An 18906-nucleotide genomic window follows, 5' to 3' on the forward strand; every position below is an offset into this window, starting at 1 on the left:
AAACAACCAACTTTGAGTGACAGAGCAGCGTCCAACAACGTGTTTTTGTCGGTCCCTCTCACGAGAATCTCACCTCCAAATTTTGTTCTCATAAATGGCAAAAAGAGTTTGGGGTGAAGCAAGAGAATTTCAGAAGGAGAAACAACAACAGAGATGTTGAGTGGTAAAATTTCTTCTTTTACAGGGATGTCTAACTCGACACCCACAACATCTTTAATGGTGGTCAGTTCCTCGACAACTCTTTTGACCAAGAAAATATCACCAAGCGACAGTACAAAGTCTCCAAATTTTGCAAGCACTTTACCACTCACAAGTGACTGCAAATTGCACGAAAGATTACACCCAGAGACTATTGGCATTTTGTCCGCGTCCACAATTTCCCCATTTTTAGCACATCCAGTAAACATATCACATGAAACGTTGCACACCACCGAGTTTGCGAGAACAATGTTAATATTCGTTTCCGCCAACAGAAATGGGGATGTTTCAGTATCTTCAACGACGACACCAACTCGAAGGGGAATGTTCAACAAAACGTTTTTTGTGACAATTTCAACTTTCGCGGCCTCAGAAAATAATGGTACCTGTATTCGTTTGTCTTTATCCCGTTGTTGGATGTATTGCAGTGAATACATGGAAGTGTTTCTATACAAAACAGTGTCCGATGATAATATCTTTTCTCGGATTAAATAGTCGATGATGAAAATTATCTGTGTTTCGTTCATCCCATAGCTCAAGCCAATTTTCTCGACAATACGCGTTGCCTTTATTTTAGGGATTTCAAGGACAAGTCCGGACACCAACCTCTTGCGAATCACTTGAATGTCTTCGTTGGTGAATTCGGTGAGGGAGTCTTCAGAACACTCTGATGATTGTATCGAGTTTCTCTCGATGCCTGTGAATAAATATACAATATCAACAACTTTAAGAGACACCATAGACTGTGACGTACTTTGTGGAACAGGTGTGCCAATTTCGTGTGGTGTTTCCGATTGCGTGACTGATGAATTTGGCGAAGAAAAGAAGTGAAATTCGCTTTTGATCTGTTCAATTTCTTTGTGCGGAATAGTCGGCAGTATTTTCATTATAGTTTTAACAACAGAAACAACGAATTTTGGAAATATGTAGACATTCATTTGTGAGAAATTAATGTTTAATTCGCTTCCAATTTGTTCCAATTCAAAAAACGTTCCTGTAGAATTGACAACCGAGGTGAATAGTTTGCTGTGTTGTGTCAGGTCTTTTACCAAACATTTTTGTAACGAGCATTTCAATTGTGGTTCTGTGTTTAAATTGAATTCTTCAAACAATACAGAGACAAGCGGATTTGGATCATAAATTTCTAACAACACTTTGGGGATGAAAACTTTGGTTTTTGTCTTCTTTTGTGTCAATGTATTCAAATCGAATTGTGAAACAAAATTCGCAATTCGCTCTTTGATCTTTGTGACCTTCTCAACACCAAGTTGCTGCATAAAATTGGTCGCGATCTGTGTGAGTACCCCAAACTCCACGCTGTTTATTGAACTCAGTATTGGGCTCGATGACAATTCAACAAAATTAAAGTCGTTGTCATCATTGTTTTCAACAGAAAGTGTGATATTCTCGATGTTCAAAATATCCGAGAAATTGGTGTGTATCTTCGCATTTTTCAGCTGTACAATATGTTTAAGTGTATTTTCGAAAATGGGTGTAGATTCAATCGAGTCAAACATACACACAACCTTCCCTTCATTTTCAATAACAAACGTCGGTGCTCCAATTTTGGCTTCAACAAGAGTCTTCTTTGCTTTGATGTTCTTTGGGATTTCAATTTTGGGGAGATTTCCAATGAGTCTTTGAAAGTCAATATTCCACAAATCCGGTTCGTTGATCCCATCGAGCACTTTCCCAATGAAATCCGGTCGTAGTGTAAACGTGAAAGGTTCCGACAAGACAGACAAGTAGGTAACCTCTTCATTTTGTTGCATTGAAATATATAGAAATTTGGTTCCATTCGGCACAATACATTCATTGACGTTAATACTTTCGATCCCAAAGCTGCACTCAACAAATTGATCAATTTTGAAATCAACAGACACATTTTTAACTGCTGCAGACAACTCACAGTACTTCAAATTAAGGCTTTGGATATTTACCTTATTCACCGAAAAAAATTCCGCTGCTTTCTTCGCATTTTTTAAGTTAGAAAATTTGAGTGGGAACTTCAACAAAGACAACGCCGAGACTTCCAAACAGAACGACACAACTTGACATAAAAACGTTGCTGGTAGATCGAAATACACGTCGCCAATTTTAATTTCATTTTCAAGTCCACTGACCAACTCCTCGTTTTTAGAAACGATCATTTGAACACTTAAAAATTTCTCGCTTGTCTTCAGAATGTTATGTTCTCCATGAAACCCTTTGATGGTGTCAAGACTTATTTGCAATAAGGTGTAGTGTTGGAATAAGACAAAAGTGACTCCAATCTGATGCAGAGTCGTCCTCAGTAAACTTTCGTTATTCCCATCATATAGTTCCAACTCAAAGTTCTGAAGCTCGACAATACATTCAAACACCCGTTTCCCTCCTGTCACTAATTTGGTCACTTGAACTTTGTGTAAATCATTCTTGCTGAACGCCCTATCGGGTCGGCAAATGACTTGTTTCTCGTTTTCGGCTTCATCAAAAATAATTTCTTCGTCTTCGTCAAACGCATCGTTTTCAATTACGGTTGTGTCATTGGTGTTAAAAAATCCATCCAACAACTGAAGTACATTCTTTATGGTATCCATTCCCATACTCACTTTGACTGGTAACATTTTGACGTACATCTTCGCAAGCGCGTCGTCGTAATTTTCGGCGATTTCGATTGTTGTATTTCCCTCAATTTTATTCTGAAACGCCCCGTCGGAGATTCGCAGATTGAATGGAACAGAAATTTCATTTTTCACACTTGAGACTTTGATTGGAGCAGTGGAGACTTTAATCTCGTTGGTATCAACTAACACAGAAAATGAGATGTCATCCGTCTCGATTTCTATACCCACATTTGGTGGTCTTTTCTCGTAGACGTTTTCAGGTATAATCCATTCCAACACCTCGTTCATTTGCATTGTTTGGAAGTCGATGATATTCATCAAGTCTTCCTTGTCGATTTTCAACAAATTGATGCAATTCTTCAAATCGTTGTTCTCAACACGCAGCCCGATTTTACTTGCTTTGAGCACCATCAGAATATCCGTCTCACAGTTTGGATCAAACTTGAAGTCAAATTTGACACTCTCAATTTTCTCATTCATTATCACAACGTTTTTAATTTCGCTCCGAATTTTAAAAAGTCCTTCCCGTACATTTCCTCTCCACATCACACTCTCGACTTTGGTCCTTCCAATTCCATCAAACGAAAAATTGAGCTCAGTGACTCTCCCCGACATCTCACCTTTCCCATCTTTTTTCCCTAACAATTCGGGATCAACTGTGTTATACAACACTTCGAGTTCTTCGGGTTTGAGTGACACCCGGTTTCTAAACGCGTCTAAGAATGAAGAACTCTTATTCAACTCCTCTTCTGCATTCAATCTCAGCGTTGCTAACTTTCTTAAATAAGCTATTTCTTTAGATGTCAGTCTTTCTTCGATGACTTCCATTGTTTTCGTTTGTTCAGGTTTGATGGGACGCCCCATCAAGATGTCCACGTAATTCGAGACGTACCGATTTTTGATTTTGTCGACAAGGTTCTTCCTGAACAGTGTGTGGGTATACTTTATTCGCGTCGCTTCAAACGCAAATTTCCACCACTTCTTTGGCTCCTGCTTGGGGGAAGAGATCGGCCGAATCCCCAAGTATTTGATTTGTTGTGAATAATGCCCAAAGTGTGATAACATCCGCATTAGGGCCAAGTACCCTAGTCGTGTGAATGTGACGTCGACTTGTGGTATAGCAACCGCCATTGTTGAGAGTTTCACGGAGACGTTTGGAACAGTAAACAACAACGTTGGTTTTTTCATTTCCCTGTTTCTATGAAGCAGTGATGTGTTCACTATCACTAGAAGACCATTTTTCATAATAATTTTCTCGAATTTCAGCATAATGACATTACCATTGTCAACGTACTCAAAATCGATATTCGATATGAATAACTCGACTCCACTCATCACATCGGAGTTTTCATTTTCTTTGTATTTCTTGAGATACTTCTCCTTAAGCCTTTGAATACTAACATCAGCCTTTTCATTCACAAAAATGCGTTGGGGGCCACACGAGACTTTGACTTGATCCACGTTGACCATCAAATGAAACGGTGAAAGACTGTTCACTACTATGGAGACTTCTCCCACCTCTCCTTTGTTGATTTTAATAGGTAAATTGAACGAATAAAATGCGTCTCCTCTGACTCGCAGATTCGTCAACTTCGCACTCCAATTCATGAAACTGATTTTCAATTGATTAGCTCCAAGTCCATCAATATAGTCTCCAAGTAAATGCCTGATTATTCGAACAACAATCCCTTCTGTGATCATCACGTCGGACACTTTTCTGGAACTAAGCAGTTTCAAGTGGTATTCTGGCGGTTCATTTCAAATCGAATTCAGTCGTTACAATTTGAGGTTTGGAAACTATTATTTTTAATTATTTAACTAGAGTTTTAATTCATCATCACGATTGAAGAACAACCTGTTTTTCCATGAAAACTGCTGGAAAAAAGTGGTTTAATTTCCTATTCAATTAGAAATTGTATGCGTGTTGAATAATTTCTGTAATTAAAATGATAGTTTTTAATATCTATTAATCACAGCACCTATTTAGTAATAGTTAAATATACTATACTCTAGTTCACAAAAATCCAATTTCTATTTTTCATTGAAACCCATTTTAGTCTGGACGTTAAGAATAAGAAAATGTTCTATTAATTGGGTACAAAGTTTGTTATTCTAAAAACTACTATGAAATATTAGTATATTCATACAAATATTAGTATATTATTTATTATCAGGGCTATCAAGGAATTGGACCTAATCTGGAAGTTAAGAAAAAAAAGAGGGAAAAAACTCTTGTTTTTCAAGTTTTGATTGATTTGTTCAGAAAAAAATCGCTGTTTTATTGAAATAAATAATCTCATTTTTTTCCGAAAAAAATGAACCACATAAAGGCAAATTCAAAAAAAAGAAAAATTTATCGTTTTTTGTTCTACTAATTAAATGGTTGGATAATGGGTTTTTGGCTTTCTATTGCAGTTAAATAATTATCAATTGAACCCCGAAATTTAAGTTAAAAAATACTTATATAATTCAAATATTTTTCTATTAGTTATTGATAATATTATCTATTATAATTAATTGTGATTAAGAAACAACCTTATCGGAAACCAATTATAAAATTTTAAGAACTTTACTTGCTTTTTTAGTTTAATTATTTCCGATATATTTTGAATATTTATGTCTGTTGTTTTTGAAAAGAACAAAGACTTTTTGGAAAAAAATCTTGGACATAACATTTATCACACAACAAAAGAATTATCTAAGTTTTTTTTTCAAAACAAGTTAATCTTTCATCGACAAATTCATATTTCAAAACGACAATGGACAACCCCAAGAAAACAAGAGATGTAATGAAAAGACGAGAAAAAAATATAACAAAGAACATCAATAAACATGCAACAATCCCAGTGTACTTCAAGTCGAGGAAAACGATTTACTATTGTCCGTTTTGTTCCAGGTGTTTTTTGGATCAATGTAATACAACTCATTATTTAAAATGTTCTAAATACTCAGTACAAAAATTTAATTTAATGCAGGAGGATTTGAAAGAAGAAAGACTCAATATATAAAAGAGGCTCAAAGTGCTGCAGAAAAGTATATAGAAGAACCTTGCCATCAAAGACCAAGAAAGGGAAGCAAGAAGCAACTTGATTTTGACGTTGAAAATGAAATGGAAGATGACAATACAGTGATTGGGGAAATGAACCTTGAAACACCTGTGGATGAAGACATGACAACGAACAGTGAACACAATAATTGTAGTGAAATGGAAGATGAAAAAATAGAAGGAGAAATAATGATGGAGTGCTCGGACAATATAAGACAAACGATTGAAAAGGAAGTTTATGAGAAGTCTAAAGCCCCAAATGGGGATTACATAGTAATAGCAAAGGAAATGAAATCAGAAATATGCTCGAAGACTGGAACAACTGGAGAAAAAATGATAACTTGGCCGAAAAGAGTTACATTTTTTCTTCAATTGCTGCTATTGCGGAAAATAAAGGTGGTTTTAGTCAATCACAATGTAAACTGGTGGAACAGCTTGTGGGTTCATTTGGGACATTATTCTGCGACGAGTTTGATAATATTTGGAAAAGCATCCATATAAGTCATTCTCATTGTCTCAATATTCTTCAACGGTTGAGTAGCAATGAAACTGAAATAACAAAACGCCAATTTGATGAGTGTGTCTGCTTTGGTGTTGCCTTTGATACGGCGAAAAAAAATGGTAGTGAAATTTTGGCTCTTGTTTGTAGACTTGCGTTCTCAGACAACTCAATAGTCCAAAAGACTCTGATTGTGGCTGAATTTTTTGAGAAGTGCTCTGCGGTAAACATGAAAAATTGGCTACTTGAAGTTCTTAAGTCTTTCAATGCTCCATTGCTCAAACTGGTTTTTTCAACAACAGATGGGGCCAGTTCAATGATTGGGAAAGAGGGAGGCTTTTCAAAGTTGGTGTGTGACGCAAAGCTTTTGAACATCATTCAAAGAGAAAGGGAGGAAAAACAAAAGAATAGTGATTATCATCTTCCATTTGATTTAGTCACATTCCCGTTTTTCACTGTGTATTGTATGTGTCATCGATTGAATATCGCGGAAGGATTTATGTGGGCAACAGGTGACACCGAAGTTTTTCTGTGTTTTTTAAAGTGGCTTTGCTCTGATATCACAATAACTGCTTGGAAGGCATTTTGGGGAAGAAAGAAAATGGATGTCGCGGCGATTCCAACACTTTCAAACACCAGGTGGTTTTACCATCAACTTTTGGTAAAATTTTGCTTTGAAAATTTTGAAAAGATCGAAATTTTTGTGAAGGAACTGGAACTTGAAAATGAAATTGTCGCAACCCTTGTCAAGCACCACAATGAAAGTAAAGAGAAGAAGAAACAACAAGAAAATAAGAGGAGAAAGGAAAAAATGAACCACTCACAGGACACAACTACATACGACTTCTACTTCTTCATGAATAAGGAAAGGAAATCTTTTAAAATAAGAGATCCGGCCTTCCTGGCATTCCTGGGTTTTTTCTTCTACTTACTCACTGGGGCTAAGTGCCTTTGTGATGCTCTTCAAGAGAAGTTTGGCTTATTTGTTGATGAAGTAAATAAAATTGATACATACTTAGATGACCTGAGAAAAAAGAAGGAATTGTGCGAAAGGGGGGATATTTTACCATTCAAATCGGCTTGCAAATATCTTTATTTTGATTCCCCATTTATTATAAATAGTTGTGAACGTGTCTTGGGAAGTTATCTGGGAGCATTGGAGCTCCGGTTCTGCAATTGGACCACTGTAAAGCCTGGATCAAAAATCGAAGAGTTGGAAGAAGTCAAAGAAGAATTGGATGAATTTCAAAATATCGAACCGCTTTTGGAATCCTTTCTATTTCCAGGGAAATTCCTTTATGACAACATACTGCCTCCCAAGACCTCATTTGACCAGTTGAATGAAGAGCTTTGTGTACTCCAAAATCTGGTTTGGGAAAATCAAAAGACATTGAAAGAGGCGTTCACTGAACAGGAGAAGAAAAATTTCACGTTATTGGAAGCCATACAGATATTTGACAAAGTCGATTTTCCTATTATATCCCAATTGGTCAAAATTATGTTATGTCTCATCCCCACATCTTCCTGCGTCGAATCTGTATTTTCTCATTTCAAATATTCAAGAAAATCCAATATGAAGGTGGACACGGTTAACACAAGGTTAATTCTGAAGTTGGCGACAAACAGTGTGTCTCGAATGGAACTTGTTTCAGACCATTGAAGAGCCAACCAAACAATGATTTAATACTATTAATTTACTATTAATTTAATTATTTTTAAACCAATTTCCTTTAAAATGTTTTTCCTTTTTTTTAATAAACATTTTTCTAAAAAAAATGTTATTCAAATGCCCATTTTTTTCTTGATTCTTAACTTCCAGATTAAAAATTCCTTGATAGCCCTGTTATTATGTTAAATTCTTATTTAAAGATATTAATAGATTATGTTATATATTATTAGTCTTAATAAATACAAATAAAAGAACTAAAACCTTAAACAATGTAAATTGACCTTATGCAAGACCAAGTCTTTTGACCTTATCAACATATCTTGAATACACCATTGAGTGTCTTGTGGTACTACTTTCTATTAAACTTGAGAATGCAATCACCAAATTGCTCATGATGATTTTAGTGTCATGGTCCATTCCTTCTGCTGTCTTCTTACAGTTAACCATCAGTTGTGTGACGTCATTTAACCCATCCACATAGAACGTTTCTTTTTGTTCGAACCCTTTCATGTCGTCTTTAGTCTTCATAGAATCAACAACATCTTCAAGTCGCTTTAAAAGTGATTTTAACATAACTTCCGACTCGGCAAGTTTCTGGTGTGAGTTCAGAAGGGATTGGTCGGACTTCTTGATCTCTATTTTTGTTTCCATCGTTTTCTTCTTCGTGCACGCAAAGCACTTTTTGCAGATCACAACTTTGATGTATTCCGCCATTGGGTCTTGGATGCCCATAATTAAAGTTGGAGCAATCGTCGTGTTCACAGAGCACCCCACACAACACTTCTTCAAACAAATGTCACACGTCACATTCATATGTTCCGGGCCATTCAGTAAGACATCACAAACAGGGCAGTTCTCATTCTTCCCAGTTTCCTTCCTTTGAAACAGTTTCCCTTTTTGTCTTCGACTGATAAGCATCTCAAGTCCCTTCTCCACATTGTCCTCCTCCTTTTTGATCATTTGAATCATCACTTCTCGTTCGTGTGTAAACGCAACGCTCTTATCCATCAGCACACCCATCTCTTGTTTGGTATCTCCACTGTCATTCGTTGTCTTGCAAGTCTTACAAATGACGTACGGTTTGATCACTTGCTTCTTACTCGTCAAATTCTTGAACGAAGGTATGACTATCTCTAACTCACTTTTATGTTGTTCACAATACGAACACTTACATACACTACACACACAGAAGTTATCAGGATTGGTCGATGTCGTTTTGGAACACCCGGGGAACGAACACAGTGGTTGTCCCATTAATGAATACTTCGACTTTTTCTTTGTGTTTTGTTCCTTCTGCTCGATTATTTTAGGGTCTTGGTACCTCACTAATTTCTGGACTTTTCCGCCTGTTGGTGTTGATGCAAACATTGTCATTTGTTGTTGTTGTGTACTTTGTGTGGCTTGAATGTTTTGTTGGACTTGTTGGTGAGACAATTGAGGTTCTTCCTTTGGTCTTGGTTTTGCTGGGATTTTTGGGGGGACTTTCGGCGTGATTTCCTTCCTTTGGAGTGTGTCTTGTTCCTTAGAAATGGCCTCAAATTGTTCGTCCATTGCCTGATCGACATCTTTACCATAAGGTAGTGGTACATTAACTGGTATTGGTATTGGTGAAGAAGTATCACTATATTGATTTTCTTCCATTGATGTTGATGAAGGTGGGGGTACATTTTGAATTGTTTGTTGGTACATTTGTGTGTCTTGTTGATTCTGTTGTACTTGAACACCTGGAGCGTATTGATTAGTCACTATTTGTGGAGAGTAAAGTTGTTCTACGGGTGGTGGGACCATTTGTTCATCATTAATTGGTGATTGAGCCTTTTTGACTTCCTGTTGTTCTTTAGTAGTATTTTGTTGTTGTAACATTTGAGTATATTGTTGAGGAAGATATGGGTTATTTGCAGATGCTTTTGGTTTCATTTCCTTCGTTTCTTTGATTTCATTTTGAGTCTTTTCTTCGAGATGTGTTGTGTTCCCTAATATCCAGTCAAATTCAGGAAGTGCTTTACTTTGGTTCTCATTTCTCTTCTCATTGTTCTTCTCATTTGTTGTTATTCCAATGTTAAAGAATGACAAGTCGACTATTTGTGGGGTATTTTGTGCTACCTTTGCTTCTTCAATTGGTATCACAGATTTGCTTTTCACTTCTTGTTCACTTGTTTCAACTTCTTTAAACGTTTCACTCTTTTCTTTCATCTCAGGACTTCCTACCACCTTTTTCTCGATTAGCTCTTTTTCTGCTTGTTCGACAGCTTCTGTCCGCTCTTTGAGAAGCTTTTCAGTCCTTTCAATCTCAAGTTGCCGCTTATCAAGATCGCCTTTCAGTTTGAAAAGCTGTTCTTCCCATAACACCAATTCTCTCCTTTCTAATGTGGCTTTGTCCATATTTTTCAAGTTCTTTCGTTCGTCGAATCCATTTCCCAATCCTCATCTCCATTGTCTTTTCTTTTAATTTATTAAAGCAGAACCCGAGAATAATTATATACTATAATTAAACTATATTTCATTTAAATCTCATCGTTTTTTTGTAATTTTTTATAGAAAATCAATTGTGGTGTTTTGGCTTTAAATTATTTTATAGAATTTGTGTCTTCTATCAATCCAAAATTCTTTATTAAAAAAAATTCAAAAGAAAATGTTTGGTTATTGTAATTATAAACCTCTATCATTCGGGATATAACGTATATTAATCTCCTAATTGATAGTACTCAAATACTGTACTAGAATATACTTTAATTCAAACTATACTTTGAAAATTATAGCCTTCCCTTATCTTTCGAAGAAAATGTGAAAACCCAAAATTTATAGCAAAGAATTAAGAACACGAAACACAAATTAGTAATCCAAACTCAAACCCCGATTTTGTAGCTCAAAAGCCCATCAAATAATAAACCTGATATACCTCTTTGCTTGGAAAAACTACAAAAAACATAATACCACAATGCACCCCAGTCGTGGCGACTCAACAGACGACGACGCGACAGTGGACGACCCTTTAGTCATTCAACAACACGTCACCAAAGAGGCTGTAAAGCGGTTGGTCACGCTCGAGACACTTAATCTTTCTTTTGCTCTCGGGATGCGGTTTCAAGACGGGCGGTCAGAGACGACAACGCTTGCAAATTCCTTCATTCCCAATTGTCCAGTTTGTTCGATGATTATTTTTTTGAAGCAAAATGAATTAATGACTTAACAACAAGATGACCTTTCCAAAGCCAAACGACACAGACGAGGAGTTCGAGAAACTGCGGATACTTTTCATCACGCGTGTCGACCAAAATTATGAGGACAAATACACTTTAGTCGTCGTATACATTTTCAACCTCGGTATTTTGCTCACACGGATCAAGGCGCTTCTCGCCCTCAAAGCACCTAGGGGAAAAATTTGGGAAGAAAATTTCGTGAGGCAGCAAACAGCAATTCAAAAGTGGTCTTCTCGTCTCAAAATTTTGTTGCAAACAAACTTTTTATATTTCATCAACACGCTCCTCAGACTCGGTCCAGACACTTTGTTCGACTTCGACAACGAGTTCAGGAAGATACTGGATTTCTTCGAATGGAATGAGTCCGTCAAAAACAAATGGTTCATCAACCTCTGCCTTACACTTCATTGATTGTATATGTAATTGTTGCAACAAATGAGTGTCAGTATTCTCGCGACCGTCATCATTTATAGATTTTTAGTTTAGTTAATCGATCAACAAGCCTATCAAAATAAACATAAACGAACCAAATTAAAATCACTTCGAACCAATCTCCTCACATCTCGGCGTAGATTCTTGGACATATCGCCATTGACATGAGTTCCTGGAATAAGAGCTTCGCGGCATATGGAATCTCCACTTTCGATATGTGCGTTCGGTCTTTACAACACGAACACTCAAATGTTGAAGAGCGCTGATTTGCAACAGCGGGCATGTGGCACTTATCGCAGACATACACCTGGTACCTATCTGAGGCCAAAAACAGTCTTTCTCTCAACAACGCACTCATACCATGTGAAATCATACAGTCTCTCTCCATCTCCCCAAGTCTTAACCCACCGTCTCTTGATCTTCCTTCAAGTGGCTGTCTTGTCAACGTCGCGTAAGGGCCAGTCGCTCTGCCGTGAACCTTGTCATCAACCAAATGTTTCAATCTCTGGTAGTATGTTGGGCCCATGTATACCAAAGTGTCCAACTTTCTTCCGGTGTGCCCAGAGAACAACGCCTCATATCCCCATCTCTGGTACTTCAATTTATGTAACCTGTCGCTTATCACGTCGACAGTCAAACCAGGTTGGAACGGCGTGCCGTTCTGCACATCACCAACCAGTGCTCCGACCTTACCAAGTAAACACTCGACAAGTTGCCCAACAGTCATACGAGATGGAATAGCATGAGGATTCATGATAATGTCGGGATTAATACCCTCAATGTTAAAAGGCATATCCTCTTGTCTGTAAGTCATACCCACAGTACCTTTCTGTCCGTGTCTTGAACTGAACTTGTCTCCTATTTGTGGAATACGGATACTCCTCATTTTGATCTTGATCATCTTCGCTCTGTTCTCTGTCGTCGCCACAACGACTTGGTCGACAACACCGTTTTCTCTTGGTTTGTATCGCATTGAACAATCCTTCAACTCACCCGACTTTCCTTTGTAAAAAGCACCGATTATGACATCGTCTGCTCTGACCTTTGTGCCAGGAGGAGCCACACCATCGACATCCAAGTGTTGGTATTTAGAAACGTCCTTCAGATCCGTTCCCTCACACGGTCTAAAGAACATAAGGTCGGTCTCCTCTCCCTTTTTGTAATCCTTTAAGAACGTTTTGAAGCACATGGATCTAAAGAGTCCTCTGTCAATACTGCCTTGGTTCATCATGACAGAGTCTTCCTGGTTATATCCAGAATAGACGCAGACAGCAACAACCGCATTAATACCCGCCGGAATTTCTCCAAACTTCGCATAATCGGCACCCTTTGTCGACACAAGGGGCTTTTGTGGGTAGAACAAGACGTGTCCCAAAGAGTCCATTCGCAACTGGTAGTTGGAAGCATACACTCCAATCGCTTGCTTACCCATAGCGCATTGGTATGTATTTCTTGGAGACTGATTATGGTCAGGGAATGGGATAATACTTCCAAGGATACCCATGATCAATGCTGGGTTGATCTCACAATGCGTGTAATTGACAGCAGGACCAGAGCCTCTGTTCAACAAATCGCTTGGGAACATCGCAATCATGGACATCTCTTCTTCATCGGCGTCGACATACTCGATGATACCCTTGGTAAGAAAGTTGGCCCAAAGCTTCTTTTTCTGTCCGTTTTCGTCGTTACGACCCATCTCAATACAAAGCTGTTTGATTTGTTCTTTCTGCAGATTAATCCCCAGTTCTCCGTTATTGTTACTCACGGTGAAAAGTGGTCTTGTACACCTTCCCGCGTCGGTGTAAATACGCAACTCTCTGTGCAACTGGTCCAGCACCATGGACATCACTTTCTTGACTTTACCCTTTTCACTGTTCTTTCGGTATTGTTTCAGGTCGTCAAGCAATTTTTGTGGTTCATCAGTGCATTTCAACCACGATCCATTCAAGAAGACCTTCGTTGTGGTGTTCATGTTATGCCCAAGGCATTCACTGATATCCTTGCAATACTGTGAATTGAGTTGGTCTTTAATTTCTTGGACGTTTTGCAATGGAAGCGCGACAGTAATTTGCGCCATCAAACTGAGCATTTTGACCAACCCACATTGCTCTCCTTCTGGTGTTTCTGCTGGGCAAATGTACCCCCATTGGGTATTGTGCAACTGTCTTGGTTTCTGGGTCTTTCGTTTACCTTCAACTGGTGACGAAATCTTTCTCAAATAAGCCAACGCAGACGTGAATGTGATTCTGTTGAGAACCTGTGCAACACCATGTCGTGCCTCTTTTCCTCCTGGTTGTGGCCAATTTCCCGTTGAAAGAGCTTTTTTGCAGTCGTCAGTTATGATCTTTGAATTGTACACTTTACCATAGTCAATGTTGTCGGATTTCTTGTGGGAAACAATGTCCTGGATTTTGTTTCTTGCGTACTTGGTGAGCTTCTTCAGTGCGTTTTTGAAAAGCTCCATCATCAAGCCGCCAGTCATAAGCATTCTCTTTCTTGCCAAATGATCTCTATCATCGCCATTTCTTTTTCCAGTGTACACACTCAAAAAGTGATTCGTCATGTATCCCAAGAAGTACGCTTTTGATTCGAAGTTGTCAACTCCAATATGTGGCAGAAGGTCAGTTTTCAATTTTGAGGTTCCGTCTCTTCTCATCTTCTCAATGTTTTCAGTGACTATCTCATCGCCTTCTTTGTTCGACCTTTTCGAGTTTCTACCTATCCACTCTCTCGCCTTTTCAACAGTTGTGTATTCGTTGGCCTGGATGGCTGTCGTGACAATGTTGTACATCTCGTTATCTTTTTCGTCAAAACAAATAGCGTCGACAATCTTTTCATCTGTTTCATAACCAAGTGCGACAAAGAGCAACACAAGAGGGACATCACACATCATTCTTGACATCGTAAGCATTGGAACTTTCACTTTCAAATCCTTGTTCATCTCCTGATTTTTGGGAAAGTCCATTCTGATTTTGTGACTTCTAACTTCATCGTTCATGGCCAAAGAATTGATATTTCCTTCAAATGGGTACTTCGCCATATCACTTCCTTCAAAAACAAGCACAGTGTTTGGAGACATCTTCTCTTGAGCAATAACGACCTTTTCACTCCCCTTCACCACAAAGTAACCACCCTGTTCAAATTGGCACTCATCAGATTGAATGATATCATTCAGTTTAACAATACTCACAAGACGGCAAATCTTCGACTTAAGCATAGCCGGGATGCTCGCAAGATCAAAGAAATCGGACGTCTTTTCATCCACGAGTTTTCCTCCTCTGTAGATGGTATCCTTGACATTAATTTTAAGTTCACTGGCGTAGGTCAATCCTCTGATTCTTGCCTCGTGTGGGAAGATCTTTTCTTTGACGTTTGAATTTGGAGAAGTTTTAATTTGTGGATACCTGTACTTTGTTTCGTCAAACTCAAGGGTGTGTGACTCTTCGTCTGCGGGGTTGACACGGAGGGTGTCGGAGTTGTTCACTTCGAACTTGAAGGTGTCTGTTTTGACTATGTCCTGGACTCGCTTAACAAAGTTGTTGAATGAGGAAAGTTGTTGCTTGACAAGACCGTTTTCTCTGAAATGCTCTTCGATGAGGTACCAGAACCACTGCGGCTTCACGCGCCCGGCCTCATCAGTGATGTCATTTTCGAAATTGTCTTGCATTTGTGTTAACAAGTTTTTATCTTTTTTATTTTTTTTCTTTCCAACAACGTTTCATTTTTTCGATCACAAATAAGAATTTATATAAAATAGCAAAATTTATTATTAAAAATACTTTATTTGTTTAAATTTGAAATCTCCATTCTACTTTTTGAGATGATAATGGCATTATTACTATTATGTACTTATTTTGAAATTGAACATATTTTATACTAATATTATAGTTAATAAAAATTAATTTTAACTATACATAATAACAATTGCTATGAAAAGATTCAAATGGCAAAAACAATTCAAATAGAAAAGGGTTTTTTTAGCAAAATCAAAAACAAACAAGAAGATTGAAAAATCTCATCCTTTCAAAACGTCATTCCGAACTATAAAAGCGCAAAAAAAGCAAGCCATATGGACACACAAACATCATTCTACAATTGCGACGTGAGTTTCATGCTCGATGACGAACTCAAAGTGGTAAGTAGATTTGCTTTCATGTGCGATGTAGACGACGGATTTAATGTCAAATGTGGTGGCATTGTTGTACCACAACACCTTTGTGTGGGGATTGTTGCTGACCTTTTTGGAGGCAAACTTACACTTACCAAAGTTTCTCCAATTGATACTAATGATAAAAAGAATAATGTGAAGGCAACATTTATTAGTAGTCTGCAAAGGGGTATTAAGGCAATAAATGGAAATACAGATAATTACCACAAAGCAGATGCGAAGACATTTTGGAGTTCAAGACTCTTGAAAACGTCGCAAGACTTTGCTGTTTTCAAAAACTTAATCAACACGCCAAACACACAGAAACAAGCGATTCAAGCCGTGTTTCTTCGACAAGACAAAATTGAGGAGAAGTGCTTACTCTTTCAAGCAACTCACACAATCAAAGATGTCCTTAACGAAATTAACACCAATCTTAACACAACCTTCACCAAAGTGATATGTCAAGGATTACCACTTCCGTATTGTATGGACATCCAAACACTCCAGAAAAGCTGCCTCTCTTCGACTCTGCAAATCCCATTTGTTCTTTTTTAATTACAACACTTTTTTTGTGTTTCGATTTTTCAACACAAAGGTCTCCATTCTAATAATTAATTATTAATTCTCTCGTTCTTCATTATTCTTCAAAGAAAAAACTCAAAACCCAGTATGGAAGCAAAATTCTTCAGCGAAGACGAATACTGGGAAACGGAAAAGATCGAAGAAGCGCCCGCACCTTATGTGGAGTCAATCACGAAAAATATAAATGAACTCAGGTGTTCATTCAATTGCGAATATCAAATAATTGTCAAACCCACAATTGGCGAGAACCCTAGTTATGACAAGGGCTACTGTTCTTTTGATAACCTTAATGTGTTCAATGAAGCATATCGTGTTATAGAAGGGCTCGATTGTTGTAAGAAGAAATGTCGGTCAGCAAAGGACATTCAAACAGTGATTGATAAGTTATAGTTTGTCTTGTTAATTTTTTGCTTTATTGAATGCCGCAAAGCATTCAATAAAGTCTTCGAACACCACTTTTGTGAATGTATAATATTAAAATTAATATTTATAATACATTACTACTTAATTAATAGTAGTCAATTACTATGAAACAATCTTCACAAATTGTGGTCTTTGGATTCTTCAAAAACGAACTTGAAAATGTAATGTCGAATTCACTTCGCCAATATGACCCTGGACCCAATATATTGTATTGCTCTGTATCATACAAAACAACTATATTAGCAGAGTACTATGAGGTTTTACTCCCTGGCTCGGACGAAATCATTAAACAGATATTATCAAAGCCGACGAGTGGAAAGAACTTTATAGTTCATGAACCATTGAAGTTCTGTATGTTAACAACAGACGTGGTCACTGTTATGACTATTATAGGAATCACTTTTCCTCAAGACAGAGCTTTTGACTTCATCGATGACGTCGTCGTCAATTTCTCAAAACTGTTCAACACAAATAAATTGGACACACTGCCACCACGGTCTCTTAACAACACTTTTGCACCTATGCTCAAGCAAAAGATCTCTCACTTCAACGATCTGACTAACGACCCCCTCAATAAAATCCAACAAACACTCGACCAGACTGTCACTAAGGTCAACGAAAATGTCGACAAGATGCTGGACAGAGGAAATGATCTCGACAATTTACAGGGAGAGTCGGAGATGCTCTTGAGAGATTCCGAGAGTATGTTTAATAACAGTGTCGAATTGAAAAGGAAATTCCAGCGCCGAAATATCAAGCTATATATTGCGTTTGCTATGTTCATTTTCTTTGTCGTCTTTATTGGAAGTTGGGTGTTCTGTGGGGTCAGATTCCAAAGATGCAGAAGAGCGTAACTAGTAATTCAGTTGAAGTTAATTGTTGTTAAGTTAATAAATTCACTATACAATTCAATTAGAACTTGAAGTGTGTGATGGACCAGGTTCGGAAATTAGTGCAAATGTACCATTCTGCATATATAATACCTGGTAACCAGAAAAAGAGTGTTAAAATTAAAGCGAGGAAGAATTCAACTTTGCACTCTTTCATAAGAAATATAGGAAGTGGAGGAAGAAGTACCCCCAATAAAGCATATAAAAAGCAGCGAGTGCTGGTGTACATCACAAACGGTTGGAATTTGGAGATGAAACATCTTTATATTTTGTCGTTGGGGACTTTTCTTGAGTTAATAATTATAATGCCATTATAATTATTCATGAGAAGTTATGGTTTTATGAATTAATAAAATATGGAATGAAGGAGTTAGAATCATCGTTTGGAAAAGTAGAAATGACCCCATACTTTTTCGTATAAAGATTTCGGTTTTTTAATACCAAAGGAATTGTTTCGCATATTATTATTAAAACCTTTTTATATAGGTTTTATTATCATTATTTATTATAATTTTTGGTTCTGTTTTTTGAATAAGAAAATCATATGACTTTTTTTTTATTTTATAACCAAAAAAAAAACGTGGAATTTCATAAAGAAAAAAAATTCTGTGATGTTTTTTGAATATGAAATAATGATAAAAGGTATTTTCCTCTTCTGTTGTTCTTTTGTTTAAAATATAAGATTTTAAAAAATTATTTTTCGACATATCATTTCATTACTTTGTTTATTTAAAAAATCTAATACTTTAGCATATAGTTGATATTATATAACCAGTACATTTGTATACTGAAAATGTGTAAAGTGACTTCCCAAGGTGTGCAAGTTAGTTTAAAGGTGTGCAAGTTAAGGTATAGTTCATTTATAATTTTTTTATTAAAAAAATAGAATCATTAATTTTTTGAAATTTTGAAAAAAAAGTTTATTTTTAGTTTAATTATTAATTATAATTTTGAAGTTATTACTAAACTATACTTTAACTTGCACACCTTGTGACGTTGCAATTTTTAACTTTCACACTTCGAATACAATTAATTAAGCAACAATTTCGGGAAAGCGACCCAATGGAAATTATCGAAGGACCAGTTCTGGACAACAGTACACATTGATTTGAGATAACGAACTGCACCTATTAAACAGACTATTTGTTATTGTTTGCTATAAAATGGCACAGAGAAAAATATAATGTTTATCATGCCTTTAATTGCCGCTT

At 37.0% G+C, this 18906-nt stretch overlaps 8 protein-coding genes across 8 annotated transcripts; 5 read left to right on the forward strand and 3 right to left on the reverse strand.

Annotated features, from left to right (window-relative positions):
• Nucleotides 1-7: 7 nt before the first annotated feature.
• On the reverse strand, nucleotides 8-4505 carry EIN_492350 (hypothetical protein; the record flags this gene model as incomplete). Its single annotated transcript, XM_004255709.1, has 1 exon — nucleotides 8-4505. A coding segment is annotated over one exon (4498 nt), but the record flags the coding sequence as incomplete, so codon positions are not given.
• A 1647-nt stretch (nucleotides 4506-6152) lies between these two features.
• On the forward strand, nucleotides 6153-8009 carry EIN_492360 (hypothetical protein; the record flags this gene model as incomplete). The annotated part of the gene is made up of 2 exons (XM_004255710.1): nucleotides 6153-6319; nucleotides 6392-8009. 2 exons carry the CDS (start codon nucleotides 6153-6155, stop codon nucleotides 8007-8009), a joined length of 1785 nt encoding a protein of 594 aa, XP_004255758.1.
• Nucleotides 8010-8300: 291 nt separating this feature from the next.
• On the reverse strand, nucleotides 8301-10400 carry EIN_492370 (hypothetical protein; the record flags this gene model as incomplete). The annotated part of the gene is made up of 1 exon (XM_004255711.1): nucleotides 8301-10400. One exon carries the CDS (start codon nucleotides 10398-10400, stop codon nucleotides 8301-8303), a length of 2100 nt encoding a protein of 699 aa, XP_004255759.1.
• A 556-nt stretch (nucleotides 10401-10956) lies between these two features.
• Nucleotides 10957-11629, forward strand: EIN_492380 (hypothetical protein; the record flags this gene model as incomplete). The annotated part of the gene is made up of 2 exons (XM_004255712.1): nucleotides 10957-11160; nucleotides 11216-11629. The coding sequence occupies 2 exons, from the start codon at nucleotides 10957-10959 to the stop codon at nucleotides 11627-11629; spliced, it is 618 nt and encodes a 205-aa protein (XP_004255760.1).
• Nucleotides 11630-11774: 145 nt separating this feature from the next.
• Nucleotides 11775-15317, reverse strand: EIN_492390 (DNA-directed RNA polymerase II subunit RPB2, putative; the record flags this gene model as incomplete). Its single annotated transcript, XM_004255713.1, has 1 exon — nucleotides 11775-15317. One exon carries the CDS (start codon nucleotides 15315-15317, stop codon nucleotides 11775-11777), a length of 3543 nt encoding a protein of 1180 aa, XP_004255761.1.
• A 402-nt stretch (nucleotides 15318-15719) lies between these two features.
• Nucleotides 15720-16355, forward strand: EIN_492400 (hypothetical protein; the record flags this gene model as incomplete). The annotated part of the gene is made up of 1 exon (XM_004255714.1): nucleotides 15720-16355. The coding sequence occupies one exon, from the start codon at nucleotides 15720-15722 to the stop codon at nucleotides 16353-16355; it is 636 nt and encodes a 211-aa protein (XP_004255762.1).
• Nucleotides 16356-16469: 114 nt separating this feature from the next.
• EIN_492410 (hypothetical protein) lies at nucleotides 16470-16772 on the forward strand (the record flags this gene model as incomplete). The annotated part of the gene is made up of 1 exon (XM_004255715.1): nucleotides 16470-16772. The coding sequence occupies one exon, from the start codon at nucleotides 16470-16472 to the stop codon at nucleotides 16770-16772; it is 303 nt and encodes a 100-aa protein (XP_004255763.1).
• A 197-nt stretch (nucleotides 16773-16969) lies between these two features.
• EIN_492420 (vesicle-associated membrane protein, putative) lies at nucleotides 16970-17659 on the forward strand (the record flags this gene model as incomplete). Its single annotated transcript, XM_004255716.1, has 1 exon — nucleotides 16970-17659. One exon carries the CDS (start codon nucleotides 16970-16972, stop codon nucleotides 17657-17659), a length of 690 nt encoding a protein of 229 aa, XP_004255764.1.
• Between the last annotated feature and the right edge of the window lie 1247 nt (nucleotides 17660-18906).

This window comes from Entamoeba invadens, assembly GCF_000330505.1.
Source record: "Entamoeba invadens IP1 unplaced genomic scaffold scaff_1105074726209, whole genome shotgun sequence".
Lineage (NCBI taxonomy): Eukaryota > Evosea > Mastigamoebida > Endamoebidae > Entamoeba > Entamoeba invadens.